The 20,634-nt window shown below is 45.4% G+C and overlaps 2 protein-coding genes across 2 annotated transcripts; both read left to right on the forward strand.

The window, feature by feature from the left end:
- The first annotated feature begins 1,683 nt into the window (after window positions 1-1,683).
- mcm8 (minichromosome maintenance 8 homologous recombination repair factor) lies at window positions 1,684-8,057 on the forward strand. The gene is made up of 21 exons (XM_076042979.1): window positions 1,684-1,831; window positions 2,207-2,572; window positions 2,698-2,763; window positions 2,902-2,984; window positions 3,072-3,221; window positions 3,410-3,507; window positions 3,602-3,800; window positions 3,971-4,056; window positions 4,333-4,478; window positions 4,563-4,637; window positions 4,745-4,871; window positions 5,013-5,043; window positions 5,138-5,275; window positions 5,373-5,433; window positions 5,537-5,617; window positions 5,765-5,960; window positions 6,077-6,287; window positions 6,411-6,620; window positions 6,731-6,807; window positions 6,968-7,157; window positions 7,380-8,057. Exons 2-21 carry the CDS (start codon window positions 2,230-2,232, stop codon window positions 7,470-7,472), a joined length of 2,661 nt encoding a protein of 886 aa, XP_075899094.1. The 5' UTR covers window positions 1,684-1,831; window positions 2,207-2,229; the 3' UTR covers window positions 7,473-8,057.
- Window positions 8,058-8,142: 85 nt separating this feature from the next.
- Window positions 8,143-11,283, forward strand: crls1 (cardiolipin synthase 1). Its single transcript, XM_076042980.1, has 7 exons — window positions 8,143-8,722; window positions 9,107-9,244; window positions 9,334-9,463; window positions 9,555-9,640; window positions 9,815-9,883; window positions 9,993-10,084; window positions 10,700-11,283. The coding sequence occupies exons 1-7, from the start codon at window positions 8,162-8,164 to the stop codon at window positions 10,791-10,793; spliced, it is 1,170 nt and encodes a 389-aa protein (XP_075899095.1). The 5' UTR covers window positions 8,143-8,161; the 3' UTR covers window positions 10,794-11,283.
- Window positions 11,284-20,634: the final 9,351 nt, after the last annotated feature.

Raw genomic sequence — 20,634 nt, forward strand, 5'->3', positions numbered from 1 at the left:
CTTCATTTTGGTGTTAGTTTCACACTGCTTGACAGAAATTTCATTCACGCTCCTCCTTTGTACGAGAGTGTGCCCAGAGAAACACACTCCCCGAGAATCTGGCTTTCAATTTGAATCCGGCCCTGGCCCCAGGATGTGCTTTGCCACTACTGCCACATGAGGGTGCTGTTGCCTCTGTGGTGTCCACTTTGTTGTGCATATTTTTTTCAGGGTTTCAAGGGAAAGAAAGAATAATAAGAAAAATGTTGTGGTGCAGCCTCGATCAGGGCCATTTCTTGAAATAAGTCAGTGGTTTTAAACTTTAGTCATCACGTTTAGATGTTAACCAAGGTCGAACAGGTTGGAGTCCCAACCTGAAAGCTGTGGTGAGGGAAGAGTACATGTGGCACACCAAATGTTGCACTTGTGTCCTCTAGAGGTGACTTGGGTAACATGCCAGCTCCTTGAAGTGAGTCAGAGGCAATTTGGGTTCTAACAATGTCCTGTTTGTCTAACAAACTTCACAATGCTCAAAATTTCCTCACCTTTTTTTTTTTTTCAACATAGGCCCACTGTGAACACAGTTTCCACATGATGTGTTGGAAAAATGTAGACACAAATAAAGCATAAATACAGCAATTTCATGTTTATTTATTTATTTATTTTAACAGTTTGCATTGTCCTTATGCTTGCTGTGACTCACCACCTTTTTAACTGTGGGGGTCAGGAACTCCAGCTGAGAAGCAAACTGTACTTCAAAAGATTTTTTTTTTTCCCCCACTTGGCCGCTAAATTGCCTTCAATTTGTATTGATTTTTTTGGTAGTCGCCAACCTTTGATTGATCAAGTGGAGATTAAATGTCGCCACCATGTGGCACAGATCCTTCGGTCTTTCAAAGGCTCTCAAAACACTTAGGAAACAGTAGCTTTTATAGCAAAGCCCACTCGAGGCGAAGGGAATTAAAGGAAGTGGCAGTTCAGAGAGTTATAGAATAAAGGTTTTTTATTATTATTTAGCAGCATCATTGAGTGAATGCTGTAGAAAACAGGGCCAGTTCTCGCTGTCTTGATTTTCCCCCCTCTGTGCTACCCCTCCTGAGAGCTGCCCTTTGTGTGTGTGTGTGTGTGTGTGTGTGTGTGTGTGTGTGTGTGTGTGTGTGTGTGTGTGTGTGTGTGTGTGTGTGTGTGTGTGTGAGAACCTCCCAGCCGGCTCGGTCCCCTGCTATCACCTCTAACTACACAGCAGTTATCAAAGTATTGATTTTTCTCCTTGTTCTTTCCATCTTTCTGCCACCCCTGGACCACTTGTTTAGAAGGGTGTGGGAGAGAGCGCTGGGACTGTCAGGTTCAATGCAGAGCTGTAATTCATTTTTCCCAGCACCCATATTTTGTGCAGCGGCAAATCTAACAGATCAAGACTCTATTTATGTGAGTGAAGGTCACCTCCAACCCCCCCCCCAAAAAAAATGCTGCTTGCTTCAAACTATTTTTTCAAATTAACATCACATTCAATGTAAGTGTCAACACCGTAAATATACAAAATAGTAAATGAAATATACAATATTAAAAGATCAAATGCTGTAATAAAATGTTAATTGAACGACATCGTAAGAAAAACAAAAAGCACTGAGAGTCAATTGGAGTTTTTGTCATTATTATCTGTATTTTCTCTGATGGCCTCTGGAGGGCGACAAAGGGACGCGTGAAACAGTGAATGAGCAGCAGAAGAAGACTTAGCGGAAGGAGGGAACTTTGACAGTTTGCATAATCGTCAACAACTTCAACAACTTTGCAATTCCTTGAAGCTATTCGCGCCATTCTGCAATCGTTCTGTCCGGGGAAAACACGACAGGTTTGACCAGCCTCTCCTTTCATTACAAGGTGTTAACGGAACGTTGCCGAATTTATCATTGCGTTATTTTTTTACGTAAAGGTTAGCGCAAACTACATACGACGGCAAAACAAAATGTTCAACCTGAATTTGGCTGCGTGTTGAATATATTCTGTGATGTGTCTGTTTCCGTTTTTGTTTTGTTTTTAAACACATCTTAGTACATGTTTCGACGGCTAACAATAAATAAGTAATGGTGTGTGAGAGCAGCCACAGTCGTGCCGTGCAGCAGTAATCAGTGTCGTAAAGTCATCTAGGCGACCAACCTTTGATGGTCCACGAACAGTAAAATAATAGACTCGTCTCCTGAAATAGTTTGTTTTGTTCCTTGCCCAGTTTCGTCTCCCTGCAGGAAAGTCATGAACGGAGAAGGAGCCAGTAGAGGCAGGGGTGCGAGCCGAGGTGGTGGATGGGGAGGAGGAGCAGCAGGAGGAGGAGGAGGAGGAGGCAGTAGGGGTGGATGGAGAGGAGGAGGAAAAGGAGCGGGGAGCAGTCAAGGTGGTGGATGGAGAGGAGGCTGGAGAGGTGGTGGGGGATGGAGAGGTGGTGGTGGTGGTGGTGGAGGGGGATGGAGAGGTGGTGGTGGTGGATGGAGAGGAGGAGGTGGTGGTGGATGGAGAGGAGGTTCAGCAGCAGGTGGAGGAGGATGGTCAAGAGGTGGCAATATTATTGGGGAAGGAGCCTCGGGAAGCCAGCAGAGAGGTGAGAGAATCCAGTTTTTCCAACTGAAAGTCAGTTTTGATGAAGTGGAAAATATGTTAAACTCGCGAAGGATCCGTGTGCCTTTGATGAGCCCTTGATAATCCTAACAGATTATCTGCCTTCAGTCTTTTCTCAGGTCACCCTGGATGAGTTGTGTCCATACAAAGGATGGATGCTTTATTTCTCTGACAGTATGTTATTGAACTTTCTTCCCTGCATGATGACAGTTAAACACGCAGTGAGATCAGTGCAGTGCAGTGCAGTGTCGGTGTGAAATTGCGCTTTCTGTTTCTTATCCTTCTGCCTCTGCCGTGTGTTTAAACCTGCAGGTTTCATTAAGAATTCACCTTGTTTGGAGAAGATCAAAGTCTTTGAGAAATATTTCACCGCGAGGATTCACCTCTACAACAAGGTCGGTGTTTTTGTTAGACTTTACCACAAGAGCATCCTGCCACCACAGTAGCACTTTTCTAACACTTTTGAATGTGTTTGTGGGCAGGATGAGGTTGAGCGGCAGGGCAGTGTTCTGGTGGATTATGCAGACCTAACCGGAGACCAAACGGTGCGACGTGCCCTCCCTGATCTCGTCACAGAGCTCAACGAACAGCCAGAGATGATGCTCAACTGTCTGGGAGTGGCTATTCACCAGGTTCGTGCCAACACGTTCACTGATGTTCGGCTAATTTGCAAATATACACCGTGGTACATATACCTGTAGTCCTTTATGATGAAATAATGCTTTTTTTTAATCTGGGAGAAGAACATTCGCACCTAAAATGAATTTGTGAGACTTAAACTTTGTCAGTCAACTCCCTCTAACAGAAAAACACGTTCTAGGTGCTGACTGTTGATTTGGAGAAGCAGGCGGCAGAGCTGCACGAAGATGAACTCCCTGTGGCCAAACCAATCATCAGCATCCCTCACATCAGTGCAAGGTGGTGATGCACGTACATGGCCAGACGCCTTCTTCCAGTTTTCCATGACATTCGCACATTTGCTGACTCGCAGACCGCGTGGATCTTTTCTCAGGCTGTACAACTACGAGCCGCAGACTCCGCTGCGGATGCTGCGAGCCAGCGTGTACGGCCGACTGGTGTGTGTGCGCGGCACAGTGGTCCGAGTGACCAGCATCAGACCTCAGTGCACCCGCATGGCCTTTAAGTGCAAGGGCGGCTCACACGTGCAGACCCTTCCCCTGCAGCAGGGAAAGTTTGCTACTCCTACCAAGGTATGCTTTTTACACACACACACAGATCCAAGTACTTCTTCATGCAGTTCTTGAAGCTCTGCTTAAAGGTTTGACCTCCACATATTTCACCAAAGATGCACAACTCTCTTTCTTAATTGATTTGACTTCCAGAGCGCATCTCTATTTTCACGTGTCTGTGTATCACACAGTGCTCCCAGGCCGACTGCCGCAGTCGTATTTTCACACCATGTCCAAGTTCTCCACTGACTCAAACCGTGGACTGGCAGGTCATCAAGTGAGTATTTAATGTGCTTTGCTTTGATTTTTACTTGAGGTCCAGGAAGAGTGTTTGAGTCAGTGGTGCCGGAAAATCAGTCAGATGTATACTAATTTACATGAGAGTTTGAGTATTAATAAGGGCATATGCTCTTGTAATATCAAGACATAATATGTAAGAAGGTCTTATGAGGAGGAATCGCTCAAAAGTATTTTGATTCCTGCTACATAGCAAGTCTTGAACCATGTGAATCTGCAGTTTTTGTGACATTTCCATGTGCTTGTGCTCCTTCAGGGTGCAGGAGTTGATGAGTGGTGAGCAGAGGGAGACTGGACGGATTCCACGCACCATGGAATGTCACCTGACCTCCGACCTCTGTGACAGCTGTGTGCCCGGAGACACGGTGGCTGTGACGGCGATAGTGCGAGTTGCTAATGAGAGTAAGGACGTAGCAAAAACACCCACGTTGCAACCTCATTGGCTGGTGAAGTTTGCGGTTGTGTTAAGTTTCCTTTTTGATGCAGCTACTCCCAGAGGAAACAAGGATCAGTGTATGTTCCTCATCTATCTTGAAGCTGTTTCAGTCAGCAACAATAAAGGTACTTTACTTCCTTCTGTATGTTTCAATCTGCAACTTGAATTATTTGCTGCCAAAACACTTCATTTCATTGAAAGCGAATCAGCAAGGTTTTTATGTGATCATTAGGCCAGCAGCAGAAGTCGGGTCAGGGGTCGACGGGGTCTGGCACCGGAGGTGAAGAGTTCAGTCTGAAGGAGCTGTATGCAGTCCAGGAGATCCAGTCACAGCCCAACCTGCTCAGACTGATAGTACAGTAAGACATTAACTGAACTGTATAAACAACATCAAGTGTTAAAAATGTCCTTGGCTGGAAATGTGTCGTGACACACAGCACATTTTCCATTTAGACCTTGTAACTCCTCACATAATATAAAACCCCTTTCGTCTCTTTCAGCTCTCTGTGCCCTGTCATCTATGGCCACTTGGTAAGCATTAAAAATCATAATTAAAACATAGAATCTGCTGACTTAACATGTTATGTTCGCACGTCTACAACTAGCTATGCTTTTGTGTCTCCAGCTGGTGAAAGCTGCTCTGGCCTTGGTTTTGTTTGGAGGGAGACAGAAACGCACAGACAAGAACAGCATCCCAGTTCGAGGAGACCCGCACATGCTGATCGTGGGAGACCCTGGACTGGGAAAGAGTCAGATGTTGCAGGTAGGAGAGGATTGAAAGGAAATCAGTAAAATAAAGCCAGACATATCAATGCCACTATGTCGAATTTGTCAAATTCATTCATGTATGGTACGTGTAGGCAGTCAGCAACTTGGCTCCAAGAGGAATTTATGTGTGTGGCAACAGCACAAGCACAACTGGTAAAATATATTATAAATACTAACAGACGCATATAATTTCATTCCCCTTTATTGCTATTTTTTTCCAATTATCTTTATTATCTATTATCTATTATTTTTTTAGGCTTAACTGTGGCTGTAACCCGAGAGGCAGGTACAGGAGATTATGCACTGGAGGCAGGAGCCTTAGTGTTGGCTGACCAAGGTATAAAAAAAAAAGATTTAAAATGATGTACAAATCTAATGTCAAGCCCAGAAAACCCCACTTCCTCTCCTCTTCCTTATCTCTGTCCTGCTTGTTTAACTTTTTCGTGATTCCCCTCCCTCCCCACCTGCTGCCTGCACACTGCAGGCGTGTGCTGTATTGATGAGTTTGACAAGATCGGGAACCAGCAGCAGGCTCTGCTCGAAGCCATGGAGCAGCAGACGGTGAGTCTGGCGAAGGCAGGAATAGTTTCCTCTCTGCCCGCCAGAACATCAGTCATCGCAGCTGCCAACCCAGTCGGGGGACATTACAACCGAGGGAAGACTGTCTCTGAGAATCTGAAGTGAGTGGCAGACACTCTGTGCATTGGGGCTTTTTTCTTATTTATTTTTTTTTGTTTTTATTTTCTTTTTTTACCAAGTTACTGCTGGAGGATAACACTGCACGTCTGCTCTGCAGAATGGGCTCGGCTCTTCTGTCCCGATTTGACGTGGTCTTCATCCTCCTGGACATACCTGACGAGTCACATGACCGGCAGCTGTCAGAACACGTCATGGCGAACAGGACTGGAGGAAGCCGGAGCAGCGCCGTCGTCAGAAGGACCAGCATAGATTTAGAGACCTCCGTCCTACTGGAGCACTCAGACATGACACTGTCTGATCGCTTGCAAGTAAAAATAAATAAATAATAAATAAATAAGAATAACCACAGTTTCATTCAAATCATAAGTTTTTTTGTTTTTTTTTTATTAAACTCATTTGGATTAATGTAACTTGTCTGCGTGTTCACCCAGGTCAGTGCCGATGAAACCATAGAACCCATTGCTCCTGCTTTGTTCAGGAAATATATCAGCTACGCCCGTCAGTATGTCCATCCCAGGCTGTCCCCCGAAGCAGCAAAGACCATCCAGGACTTCTACCTCTCTCTGAGAGCTCAGTCGCACACTGCTGACTCCACACCAATCACCACACGACAACTGGAGTCCTTGATAAGACTCACTGAAGTAAGTACGCTCATCTGTATTGACTCATCAGGTAAAATAGATCAACATGAGTATATACATATATTTTTTTTTATGGCATAATGTAAGTAATTGGCTGTGTTTCAATGCAGGCTAGAGCCAGGTTGGATCTCAGGGAGACGGCTACCAAGGATGACGCTGAAGATGTGGTGGACATCATGAAAAATAGGTGACATATTTAATTACACTTGGTCTCTAATGCTGATTGTTTTTATTTCAGTCTCACGGTCTTTTTCCCCCCTATTTCTAAGTTCAAATTGAAAGATAAGCACATGTTTGTTTGAGAAGAATATTTGGTATTCACACTAACTTACTCTCGTTCTTTGCAGTCTTGCCGACACTTACTCTGACGGTCTCGGCAATCTGGACTTTCGGCGCTCTCAACACGGGTCAGGCATGAGTCAGCGCAGCGCTGCAAAGCGATTGGTCAGCGCGTTGCACTTACAAGCCCAGAAGAACGGTCAGAGGGAGTTTGACTTGCAGACGCTTCGGTCTATTGCTGACAGGCTAAACATTAAGGTGATGTATGCACATGAGGGAGAAAAACACCATGTTATTCTCACTGTGTTTCCTAGTATCCATAAATGGAGGAAATTATTGTTGATCAACACACTTCCAAGCAAGTGAACTTTAAGCTTTTATTTCCGTCCACTATAAGCAGTAAATCTGGTGCTTCACCTCCAACATTACCATTTGACATGTGCACAAGAATCTTATTGAGTTGGTTGGTCTCCCTTTCAGGTGTTGGATTTTGAAGGTCTTGTGAGTTCCCTGAATGAACAAGGTTTCCTGCTGAAGAAAGGACCCAAGCTGTACCAGCTGCAGACTATGTGATCAGTGGAACTGCTGCAGACGGAAGAACAACAACCTCGCTTACAAGGTCATTGTTGCTGGATAACCGAGAAACCTTGGGGGGACGGGTGGGAAGTTCAGTAGTACCACAGACCAGCAGGCTACTTTAGAACAAATTGGGCCATTTTAACGAGATGATAACAATCCCGGCAGCGGTCGCGCGCGTGTGTGTGTGTGTGTGTGTGTGTGTGTGTGTGTGTGTGTGTGTGTGTGTGTGTGTGTGTGTGTGTGTGTGTGTGTGTGTGTGTGTGTGTGTGTGTGTGTGTTTATTTTGTGTATATATGTGTATTTATTTATATAGTTCACTGCTAAAGAAAAAAAATGTTTGGAAAGTAAATTTGATTTTTCAGTATCCAAAAACATGTAACTTTAAATTATATTTTTTTACATTACATATTATATTTTTATATACATGTGTTGTGCTGAAGTAAATGCCATTATTCCTGCTTGTGGTGTTATTGTCTGGCACTGCCACTGTTTTCTCCTCTCAGTAGTTCCCTTTTATCCATTCTGATGCACTTAAACTTGAGAATTAAATTGAAGATAATTTGGGCAGTCGTTGAAAAAGTTGACACTTTTTTTTTTTTACCTAATATGGGGAAAGTTTTTTTTGTACGCGTCATATAAGCAAGCCTTCGCCAAAAGACGCAGTGACGTCGACAAACAGTAACATGCCGTTTTACGACACTTTGTGCCGTCTCGCTTTACGGCAACATGGCAGCCTCCTGGTTGGAGCTGGGACCCCGTCGGCCCTGACAGACGGGTCAGTATCGCACCCTTTACCATGGAGACCGCCGTGGGCAGCGACAGACCGTCGGCTCGGTAACGTCAAGAAGACCATGTTGTGTTTTCGGAGGGTCGCTGTCGTGGCGCGCGTGCGCTGCTTGGCGGCGGGCGCGTGTCGACCGGAAGGCGCGTCATGGCGGCGGCACAGACACACACCTGCTGCCGCTGAGCCGCTGAGCTTCGGCAGCCTCAGCAGCCCCCTGCTTAACGGCCTCAAGGGCACTCACGGCCGCTATGACTGCTGGACGAGTGTCCTGCCGCCACACGGAGCCGGACTCCGAGTTCACCAGGGCTCGGCGGCCACTTTGCGGCCTCTGTTGGCTCCCCGGTCCCGGGGTCTTTGCAGCGGGAAGCCCGGGGAGGCTCCACCGGACGGCTCCCCGGCGCCGGAGCGGAAGGAGGATGGTTCGGTACCGGGACACGGACTGTTCAAGTTTAAAGAACTGGTGAGTGGTGCTGCCAAAGTATGACACACGTCTGTCAGTCCCAGTGTGGTGACAGAGTAGCAGCTGTTTGACAGATAGAAGGAATAGTTGTGTTTAGATAAACAATTATAGGCCTCTGACTTGTAAAGCCTTATACTTGGTTTAAAGCACTTATTTCAATGTTGTCAGCTTTTTAATTTTAATGATATGCCAAAAGGGTTATAATCTACGTTGGAATGATATTAGATAGATAGATAATAGTTCATGTCATATTTAAACTGACTTCACCACTGTTACTGGAATCTGTTTTTATCACACTATAATGCTGCTGCTGAATCACATGCATTTGATCCCTGCATTGATTTTGTGAACACAAACGCGTGTCTGTTGTGTGTCGCTCCGCAGCATGAGAACCCGTGGACAATCCCCAACTTCTTATGTGTGTGTCGGATTGTGTTGGCACCTTTCCTGGGTCACCTGATCATCCAGCAGCACTTTCACCTCAGTCTGGCTCTGTTCATGCTGGCCGGAGCCACTGACCTGGTGAGGACCCCGTTGCTACTGATCTCGGTCCAGAGCCAAGAAAACCTTTTGGGCGGATTTTTGACACATTGACTTTTTCCTTGATACAGCTGGATGGTTACATTGCCAGGACTTGGCCCACGCAGAAGTCTGCTCTGGGCAGCGCTCTTGACCCACTGGCTGATAAGATTCTCATCAGTATTTTATACCTCAGTCTCACCTATGCCGAGCTCATACCAGGTACTGGACTTTGGACTTAGTGCACTTTGTTACAGTGTTGCAGGGTTGTTGTGGTTTTTTGTTTTTCATTCTGATATCTGTTCTGTTTTAGCGCCACTGACGGCACTAGTGATCTTCAGAGACATCGGCCTGATAGCTGCCGTCTTCTGGGTGAGATACAAGACCGTCCCTCCACCGGTGAGACGCCTCACACTGCACTTTAAGAACAGTTTTGTTTTAGTAAAAACTACTTTTATTTTTGCACAAAGGCATTACATCTGTCCTTATATGGTGTTATATGCTAAACTGACATGAACAATAGTAAATAGTAAAATAGTTAATCAGCTAGTATGTCCCTTTCTTGGCCTGCAGGTGACGCTCAGTAAGTTTTTCAACCCCTGCTATACCACAGCGCAGCTCAAGCCCACCCTGTTCAGCAAGGTAAAGCAAAGAGTACCGTCGCGCACTTGACTGAATGCATTTCTGACACACTGCAAACTTGTGCACTGTTGGAATGTTTGTTTTTGATTATTTGTCCTCTTGTCTGCAGGTGAACACAGCCATCCAGCTGCTCCTGGTTGCAGCCTCCCTGGCCAGCCCCGTCTTCCACTTCACAGACAGTGTTCTGCTGCAGGGTTTATGGTAAATACAATCCCCACATCGATCTTTGCAGTGTAACAAACTGTTTCTTCAGAATATGTTTATCTTCATCACCATAAGTGTTTGTTTGTTTTGTTGTCACAGTGACTTGCACTTTGTTACAGATTCACAACACGTTTGAATAATTTACGTCCATAATCTGCAAAGTAATGGTCGACAACTGCTAGAATTTAAGTTTGAGTCAATTGTCATTGTATTTTATTGTCACATTTAGTGAGACTGATAATATATTTTTGTGAATTATTTTGAAAACACATTATTTTCAAATGATTTCCTTCCAGATTGTTCCATGCTTGTAGCGGCTAATTCAATTTGATCTTATTTTAAGAAAGTCCAGACATATAAAGGTGCTGGCATAAAATAATCGTCCTAAAATAATTCCCAGCTGCTCCTTTTCCTGATCCCACCACTGGGTGGAGCACTTTTCACACAAATAAAATAGCCCATCACTCAGCAGCGCCGCTGTCACCCGAACTCACCCTGTGTGTGTGTGTGTGTGTGTGTGTGTGTGTGTGTGTGTGTGTGTGTGTGTGTGTGTGTGTGTGTGTGTGTGTGTGTGTGTGTGTGTGTGTGTGTGTGTGTGTGTGTGTGCTGCAGCTACGTCACGGCGGCGACCACAACGGCGTCGGGCTACAGCTACTGGCACTACGGCCGCAAGACGGTCCGAGAGCTGAACGCCAGATCGCCGTGACGGCGGCGAGCAGCAAACAGCCGGAGCAGAAGAAGCGCAGCGAGCAGCGAGCAGCCGCTGCGGGAAGATTAACGAGCTGCTGCGGCAGAAGAAGAAAAACATCGGGCGGACGGACGGACAGAGGGACGATTGCCAGGAGCTCTAGAACCAAGTAGCTGTGACAACCGCTTGTCCGTCTCCATGGCGACGACACGGCCGAGGCCGCAGATGGTTTCACTGCGACACTACAGACACGTCGAGCTGCGGTTCTGCCTCTGGACTGCCGACGCTCACACACACACACACACACACACAGACAGAGTCACACATTCAAACGTAGATGTCAAGTGATCTGACAAGAGCTTCTATCCCCCCCCCCCCCCCCCTTTTCTTTTCAATTAGAAGGTGACAATGTCGACCTTTACCGTTAACAAGATTGTCAGTTGTTTTATTTTGTTTTTCTTTTGTAAACCAATGATTTCTGATTAAAAAAAAAAAAAAAAAATGAAAATGAAAATCTCTGCTCTGGTTTTTTCAGCTGGTTTATCTCAGTGGGAACAGGACACCCAGTTTAATCTTAACGAGACACAAATCTGACAGATCATCGGTAAGTCTGAGGGATTATGAAGATGTAGCAGCAGAACCGGCACAAATTTGCAGGCCGCAAACCTCGCGGACGCAGAAACGTAACGCACCGACGTGGCGGCTGAATTGAAAACCAGTTCAGTTAGCGTCGCGTGCATCGTGCTTTCACACATTCCATTGCTCCTGCGGCAGCTTCCTTTTATGTGAGCCATAACTGTGTATATCCAATAAATAATAACTCTTACCAGTGTTTTTTCTGAGCAGTAAACCTCCAGCCTGGCATTGGCTCCTCCCTCTGGGACTTCCAAGCGTGCGAAAGGTGCAACCAGGCAATTAGCGGGATGCTAAAGCACGTCTGCAAACAGAGGGTTAAATCTGCTTGTTTCCTGGGTATTGGTCATTTTGATTGGACATTGAATAATGCTGGGCTGCTGTGCTCTGCTTGAGTCCAGGATTTAAAAAGAAACGAGGATCTGAAAGTGAGCAGAATATGAGACCGTTAGCTGAGCACTCAGCTGTCTCTCAATGCAGAAACATCAGACGGGGTGAAAGCCGTGGCTGGTCTCCCCTCCTGCTACCAGATGCTTTCCAGCAACAAACAAGCTGAATAATTAACTTCAACTTTTATCATTATTATATTATATAAAATACTAATATTTTTTTTTTCTGTCTGGTCTTCTGTGACATTCTGGTATAAAGACATCTTTCACATTAAGCCTTCTCTGATGTGTTCAGGGTCTTTGTTTTTCTGATCATTTTCCCTGATCCCTTTAAGCACTTTTCAACAATTCTCCGTTCTGTGTTTTCTCACTTGAACACTGATCAAAAAGCAGCCGAGCCGACTGCGAGGCCGCTCTGAAGTTCTCTCCGCCTGCGGACGGCTTCGCTCACTCGGCTGGAGGTTATTTGGAGACTCTGATGGAAAATCAGCCACCGCTGGACCTTTTTGGGCTCAACTCCTCCAACGGCGCCGCTCATCCCCGCCCCCCCGAAGCAAAGTGCTACAAACACGAGCGTGTAACCTTTTCAACTCTTCCCACTTATTTCCCTGCAATTTGCAGCAGCAGCAGCAGCAGCAGCCGGCCTGTTATTGCCGGCGCTGCTGCTTTATTACTGACAACGGCGGCGGCGGCGTGGCGACGGCTGCCAGGCTGCCTCGGCGACTTGTTTTTGTGGCCCTGTGTGGGATGTTTGTTCATTATCCTCTCGCTGAATAATTTAAAGAGTCTCATAACTAAAAATGAGACGTCCATCACAGGGACAAAGTGGAAAACTCGGCTCATTAGATTTGAAGAACTGCTCCAGAACTTCTTTTTATCTCAAGCGAATGGAAGCAACAAAACAACCACATTTCCTGTTTCAAGTCCCTCTGTGTGGAACCTGCGATTCCAGAAGCTGCTTCAAGACTAGACGCAAGTCGAGTCGATAGATTCAGTTGGAGCATCAGTGTATTGACTCTGGTACTTATTTTCAAGAGCGTCAGGTTCACTTGGATTCACTTTTCTCCTGATTTGAAAATTGTCATTTATGACGACAACCTGCAAATTCCAGATACTTTTCACAACTCTCCAGGCCTGTGCAGAAGGTCTCTCTCCAGAAACTCTTTCATGCATGGTGAAAGCGACATAAGAAGCGCCATCTTGATATAAATGTTTGTTTGTTGCAGAGTAAATTTGTTTGTTTTTTTGAAGATTTTTATTTTCTGACCTCCCCAAAAAAGATTTTCATGCATTTTGGTGAATGATGTCTTTTGTATGAACAGTGCTATATAAACAAAGTTTTTTTTTTTTATCATTATTATTATTATTATTATTTATGTTACAATTACTTATGCAACTAAAGTCCATCGGCTCCACATGACAGCCGACATCATTTTACTTGCCAGCTGGTAAATATCAAAGTTGACAGTTAGATCAGGACAAGAGCCTATTTTTATTCTTCTCTGTCTTTTATTTGTCATTCCAAGGACATAATTGAATGGCACTGATGTTTATTGTGTAATTAAGCACAACAGCCTGTGTGTGAGTCATAGCCAGTGAACCGTGCGTTAAGTCAAACTGATTCATTGGGGGGAGAAAAGTTTCTTTCCGAGGAATTAAAAGCAGGACGTTTGCTGCTGCTGCCACTGTCACAGTAACACTTGTGCTGTCAATCAATGTTGCATAACGCGTTTTATTGGCCGATCGTGACGCGTCAAAAATGACAGTTTCGTGACTGAGGCTGCAGGCGAACGTGCTCGCTTTGCCGAGAACAGAACCCAGAGGACCGCAGAGGGAAAAGAATTCAACGCTGAATTGGTCCGAATCGGCATTCAAATCCCGTCCGGTGTCTTTTAACCTTCAAATGTTGGGGTTTTGTCTTTCACTCTGGGGCAATTTCGCCAACGTGTAACGTAAATTGCTTCCGATTCTAAAACATCTGGGTCTCTGGGGACCGTTTTGATGTGAGAACAGGAGGCTGCGTTCTAAAGTGGGTTGCCAGTTGGGCTAGAACAGCAGGTACAGGTGATTTAGTGATGGAGGCGAGAGCGGCCAAATGGGCTTTCACACTTGACGGCGCTCCTCTGCAGAGCCCACCGACGGCCTGAATCACGCTAACAAGGGGCAAAACTCTGGATCCGTGTGCTGATGTCAGCAGCACGCAGCCTCCAGCTACGCTCCGTGCTGCTCCGTGCTGCTGCGCTCGGCCCTGCGCGCGTTTGAGTGAAGGAATCCTGCTTCTCCTCGCCCAGCGCCAGAGGAGCTTACCACCGCACAGCAGGACTGGCTCAGCAGAAAATGAGATTAATTTCACTCTGATGTCGAACAGAATGTCACAAACAGCTAAATACAAAATAAAAAAAAACATCTGGTTTGTTCTTATGCGTGGGCACAAATAAACCATAGAGCCATCTGGTAAATCCAGGAGAAATCGTTTTTTTGTTTGTTTTTTTTCTCCAGATAATTTCCCTTTTGTGTGTCGACCTTTTCACCCAAAAATCCCAAATATCTTCAAATCTTGGAACAATCCAAGGCTTTTGACCATGATATTGGATTTGCTTGGCAACATGTCAACTTTTTTATTTATTTATTTTTTGCTTTTTGAGCACTTTGCATCACGAAAGAAGAATTTGACCTCAAGTAAGAGGAGCAAATTTTCCTCTCCTAAATCTGGCAAATGCTGCGTAGTTGCCTTTGAAATAAGAAGCTGTGGCTGAAGAACTCCAACAGCAAGCTGGCAAAGAGGAGCGTTTCCTCATTGGGATTTTTTTTTTTTTTTCCTGCCCGCTATATAGGAACCGATTCTGATTCCAATTCACAGTCCGATTTGAGCATACAAAGCCAAAGCCAAAAAACATCTTTTCCTCTCATTGGACCGCCACTCTGTTTTCCTCTTTTAAGGTGAAAATGTCTCTGCAGCACCAAGCGTGCTAATCTCTTTAGCATCAACATGGCTTCCAGTCATTTCCTGTCCTTCTTCTTCACCTGTGGTTGCAAAAGGTTGTTTCCAGCAGCCACTTCCTGTTCGCAATGTCCCGTTGCATTACAAGGTGGTCTGTCCCCGTTGGTAATGGAGCAAAGTTGAAGAAAAATGGAGAAAAGTTTGCATTTGTGCTAAAATGACGCAGGTAAATCCTTCCTGCCATCCGCTCTATAATGGCTTTGTGTATCCCCAGGCCCTGGCAGCACGTGTGTCCAGATGTGTTTGGCAAGGCACGCCGCGCTGCCGCTGTTTATCTTGGCGGTCTAACTTCTCCTTTCACATCACATCACTCAGAATCGTGACGTCCAATTAAAAAATTTTGTCTCGCGGGCGAACATCCGTGTGCAACTCGGTGACCAATATTTGAGGAGATATTTTAGCCCAACGTTTCCGACCCAGAGGTGAGCTGTTAGCGTGAGAGTTACACTCGGATGAACAGGATAATGGTTCTGTCGGACATTAAGATCAGGTTCAGAGGTGTCCGTGAGTAATATTTCTGCCTGGAGCCTCGCTGGACAGAAGTCAAAATTTAATTTGAGCCTGCAGCAGTGATTACACCGCTTGCAGAAGTCAGCCGCACCGAGTGGAGAAGCTGTGCCAGTGGACTATTCACAACGCTCTGAATTTAGAGGGGCTTCTCAGTGAAAGGCTGCAATTAAGTAAAAGCTTTTGGGGGATTCTGGCGGACGCTGCTGGGAAAGAGGGGAGGCTGCTGCTGCTGCTGCTGCTGCTGCTGCTTCTGCTTCTGCTTCTGCTGCTGCTGCTCCTTCTGCTTCTACTGCTGCTTCTGCCGCTGCTTCTGCTGCTGCTGCTGCTTCTGCTGCTGCTGCTGCCACAACATCCGGCTGCCCTTGACATGTCTGCAGCCTCAACAAGTAAACAGACGTCTTCTTCCAGTTGCTATGCAGCTGAGTGGAATTGCTTTTTAAGTGTGTGTGTGTGTGTGTGTGTGTGTGTGTGTGTGTGTGTGGGCAGCTCTGGGGTGTGACTGAGCACGTCGTAGGCACAGAGACTCTCGGAGCTGCCAGGGGTTCGGAGCCAAACTTCACTTCAAACTTGACTGGTTATGAAACCCACTGAATCAGAGTCCTTATAGTCCTTACAGCGGGCCTACACACACACACACACACACACACACACACACACACACACAGCAGCAGCAGCATCAGCATCAGCAGCGGCAACACCAGCAAAAGCAGCCAATACTATAGCCAAGTGCACGCACACACACACACACACACAAACACACACACACACCCACACACCCACACACACGCACACACACACACACACACGCACATATCTTTCCTTTTCCCTGAAATAGCTCTCAGCCTCCCACTCGCTCTTATATAAGCTCCCAGCATAGAGATCTGCTGGTGAAGATGGTGTGTGTGTGTGTGTGTGTGTGTGTGTGTGTGTGTGTGTGTGTGTGTGTGTGTGTGTGTGCGAGTGGCGCGCCTTTTGTTTTTTTTTTAAGTGCATGAGCGTGTTCGTGTGTGCACGTGTGCGCCTCTGTCTGTACGGGTGCCAGTGTGTGGGCAGTAGGAGTGTGTGTGTGTGTGTGTGTGTGTGTGTGTGTGTGTGTGTGTGTGTGTGTGTGTGTGTGGGAAACTTAAATGTGCGAGTGGGTTTCTGATGGCGATGCCGTTTTGCGGCTGAGTGGAAATTAAATTCTGGATGTTTGTAATTCAGGCCAGTGGATTGGCGGCGGATGTCAGCATGTTGGGAATTTCAGTCATGAGCCACAAATCCAATTAGATTTGATGTCTCTGCTGAACTTTGGTGAACAGTTTTTTTTATTTTTTAATAGATACTGACAGACAAAATTTAAATAAAATTAAAATCAAAAAAAAGATTGGATTAAAATTACCTTCAGGTAAAACATGATTAAAATGACTTCAATGCATTCAATTAAAAAAAAAACTTTTTCACATCACTTTGAACCTAATCAGCCTCTGGAGTGCAACCATCAGCTGCTGTGTCAGCTTTGTTTTCCAGTAGGGGAATGAAATCTAAAATTATAAGAAGAATAATTTTAAAGGCCTGAAAGCAAAACAGTCATGAAGCAGGTTTTCATGCTGCTGCTGCTGCTGCTGCTGCTGCTGCTGCTGCTGCTGCTGCTGCTGCTGCTGCTTGGACCTGCCAGGTCCTGGAGATCCAGTGGGACTGAACCTCTCAGCCCTCCTGCAGGAGCTCCAGAAGCTTCCATCTCAGTTTGCCGAGCTGAGCTGCTGCTCCTCCTCTGGTGCTGACAGCCGCGAAACAGCTGATCGCTCCCTGACTGCTCACTGAGACGAAGCACCTGCTCTGGTTTTCCACTGAAGACCGCCGGACTGCAGGCTGCACAATTTTTTGACTGTTCATATAAATTTCCGGCATCTCGTTTTGGCTTTGTGGCTGCTTAAATTGCCAATCACTGTATTTTTTTTTGTTTGTTTGCTTGTGTGTTTGTTTTTTTGCATTGTTCTTTTTATGGAGCCAAATTGTGGCGCCGTTATTTTTTTTTTTTAACCATCTGCTGATATATTTGGTTCTGGCACTGACTTCAAATGTCGTTCTGTGCACGCACCTCTTCCACCCTGGAGTGTGCAGGCGATTGCGGGCTATATAAAGACAACAGATCGATGTGTGAAGTGTTATAAGTGTAGTGAGGTGACGGGATCAGAGCTCACAGCAAACACACATGAACACACAACATGAACTTGTGAAAATCAATATTTTCATGCATGGTTACGTAGTCCTGCGTTAGAGCCGGGCGCAATTTGCTCGGTCGCCGGTGTTGAGTCTATAAAAAAAAGAGTGTCAGCGAAGGGAAAATAAAGCTTTAAAGTAGAATTCAAAACAGCTATTTGTAGAAAATGTATTATTTTTTCATTGAATGGATTTGATTTTGAATATTTGCCACTGGGGGTTTAAAAGAAACCCCAATCTTGCCAATTTCAGTCTCATTACAGATTTAATTAAGAGATAAACTAGAAATAATTTTCTCAACCATAATAAGGAGGACTAACTATTGTCAGTGTTATCTCAGTAACGCAGCCCAATAATTGCATCCGAGACACAAACGTATCTGCACATTTTGTTACTGTTGTCCTGGTGATATCGGTCAGGACGCATAATACAAATATACATTTACATTATCTGCTATGCTTATTTGCATGGACCATATATATATATATATATATATATATATATAATATATATACAGTATATGACTGTAGACATCTGCAGCAGGCAGCTTGAGATGTTCTACCAGCTTGGTGTCCTTAAATGTCCTGCATCGCCTCTGAGTCATCAAACACACACACACACACACACTCTCTCTCTCTCTGGTGCTCGCAGTGGAAAGCGTGTCCTCAGACTTGGTGAACTCTTCACCCGCCAGAAGTCACATTTTGCATCTGGGAGCGCAGCGCCGGGGCCTGTTTGCGATCTGATGTCTAACACAGCCCCAACGTCGAATAATTGAATCTCTGTCATCTCGCCCACTCTCGTCCTTCCTCGGTTATTATTAGTCATGTTTGTAAACATAAAACAATAAATTCAAAGCCGGAGTGTGTGTGTTCCAGGCGGCTGCCAGTAGGTGGCCACCGCCATGCGGCAAACTTGCTCCATCTAGATGCAAATTAAATATATCTTTAATATATTTTTAATTTTTTTTTTTTTTTTTTTTGCCTGTTTCAGCATTAAAACTGGTTCAGCATCGAGTCTCAACCGGTTTTAAAGATAAGTGATCACCGACATGAGGATAATTCAAACCCTTTTATTGAACGGCGTACTCCTTTAAAGTTGCACACTGGATGCTGGTAGTACTCCCTCACATGACCAAACCACAGTAGAAATATAGGTATAGGTTCATATAGATGACCAAGTTGAGCAAAACCAAACATTTTCATCACAATTAGGACTACTATGGTGGTACTGTCAATACTTACAAATAACGTTTTATTTGTAAGTATTGACAGTACCACCATAGTAGTCCTAATTGTGATTCTACGTCCACCAAAACGACAGTGAGCTTCAACTCTCGTCCAAACTCGTCCAATAAACTGAGCATTGTCGCAGATTCGTAAGAGACACCAATGCATGATAACAAAACAAAATGTTCAACAGTTAAGTAACGAAACAATTGAACATGTTGGCGCAGCTGCTGCACCAATGCTCCACATTATTTACATTACAACATTCTTCGACTTTCGTCCATTTTTTTCTTATTAAAAAGCAACCACAGACCGAAACAGCAGGTATAAAACAACCTCTACGTTGTCCATTGCTGCGCTGTCGTGCATTGTCCCGCTTTAACCGTGTCAACTCCGCACACGGTCTCGTGATCACAGAGCCAATGAAAACACAATTGTACCGAGGCGTGGCGTACAGTGGCGAGGCGAGGCAATGAAAACACACCCTTAGGGACTCTCAGGGCTTCTTATCCAATCACAGGACGCGTACGTGTGAAGTTCAGCGTAAAGCTAGCTAGCTGGTCTCGGCATCGTAGACTCAAGATCTGATTGGCTGTTGCAACTGACGGTCGTGTGTCATTTACAGCAAACAGGAGCCTGCAATGTTGATTCTAAGGCCTCAGGCAGATTTCATAGAACCTGACAACACAAGTTAGCTGAAATATGATTGGATAAGAACTCTATCGTAATTTGCAGCAATGGAAGCAGCGAAACCTTGTGGATATTATATGATGTGAAAAGAGGAGACTATGGAGAATAACTTTATTATCATGTTTACAGGAAAATGTACTTTTCCAAGTATGTTTAGGCCTTGCTGGCCCTGACGGCGCCCCCCATTGGCAAAAATGTGTTTTTTGCGGTTTGATATCAGGCCCCCATCATCCAGCCTCGTTCCAAAAAACACCCGAGTGCAGCAGTGGAAGGTCTTCGTTGTGGATGTCACACAATCAGATGCAAGGCACTTGTAGGTCAAAGTTCAATCTGAGCCCTTTAACGTAAAACCAGTGTTTACACCTGACGGGTTTGATACAAAATGATTTTCCCCTCCACGTTTCGGTTAAATGGTTAAAATAAAAGGCAAATTCTTTGCACCCTGAATTGCCAGCTGCAAACCCACACCGATCGCGCAGAAGAACTTCAAAAACAAACAAACAAATAAATAAATAAATAAGTAAGTAATAAGGCCAAGTATGAGAAAACACAGAAGAAGCCTGACCTGTGGCTGACGGAGAGCCAGGTCTCATCCAGCACGACGGCCAAATCTCACTAATGCCGAGCCGGGAGCAAATCCCTGCAGACTGGGCGCAAAAAAAGAAAAAAGAAATCTGACCGACCAGCAGCTTAACGTTGACGCTGGAGACTCACACACATGTTGGTGCCGTGTTGTCTTTTTTTTTCCAGCGTGCTCTATATTTAAGAGTGGCCTCATTAGACCAGAATCCTCGGCTGGTTCGATTCACCCGCTGCCGAGCCGCCCACTCCTTCCCCTTCTTTTTTTTTTTTTTTTTATCTCTCTCCCACCGGCACTTTATTCTCCCCATCCCCTCCGCTCTCCCCCGCTCTCTCCATCTCTCCCACTCCTTTCTTTCTTTCTTTCTTTCTTTCTTTCCCTCTGCCTCTCCCTGTCACTCGTCCATCTCTTATCCCTCCCCCATCTGTAGGAAGCTGCGGTTTGTGCGCATGTCGCAGATGAGTCAATTTGTGGAGGCAGCGCACGCACACATACACACACGCACGCACGCACACGCACGCACACACACATATCCTGTCTCCCACGAAGGCATCTGTTTCAGTCTGTCTCTCAGTGAGATGCAGCAGCAGCAGAACACAGAGCAATAGAAGCAGGGAGGCAGAGG

Source organism: Nelusetta ayraudi, unplaced genomic scaffold (genome assembly GCF_046127955.1).
Source record: "Nelusetta ayraudi isolate G7.1 ecotype Tasmania unplaced genomic scaffold, CSIRO-AGI_Nayr_v1 ptg000072l, whole genome shotgun sequence".
NCBI classification, from domain to species: Eukaryota; Metazoa; Chordata; class Actinopteri; order Tetraodontiformes; family Monacanthidae; genus Nelusetta; species Nelusetta ayraudi.

Coding starts and splice junctions, on each gene's coding strand:
- mcm8 (XM_076042979.1), top strand. CDS start 2,230: ATGAACGGAGAAGGAGCCAGTAGAGGCAGGGGTGCGAGCCGAGGTGGT. Junction 5,618..5,764: donor CTTAGTGTTGGCTGACCAAG/GTATAAAAAAAA, acceptor TGCACACTGCAG/GCGTGTGCTGTATTGATGAG. Junction 7,158..7,379: donor CTGACAGGCTAAACATTAAG/GTGATGTATGCA, acceptor TCTCCCTTTCAG/GTGTTGGATTTTGAAGGTCT.
- crls1 (XM_076042980.1), top strand. CDS start 8,162: ATGCCGTTTTACGACACTTTGTGCCGTCTCGCTTTACGGCAACATGGC. Junction 9,641..9,814: donor ACAAGACCGTCCCTCCACCG/GTGAGACGCCTC, acceptor CTTGGCCTGCAG/GTGACGCTCAGTAAGTTTTT. Junction 10,085..10,699: donor GTTCTGCTGCAGGGTTTATG/GTAAATACAATC, acceptor TGTGTGCTGCAG/CTACGTCACGGCGGCGACCA.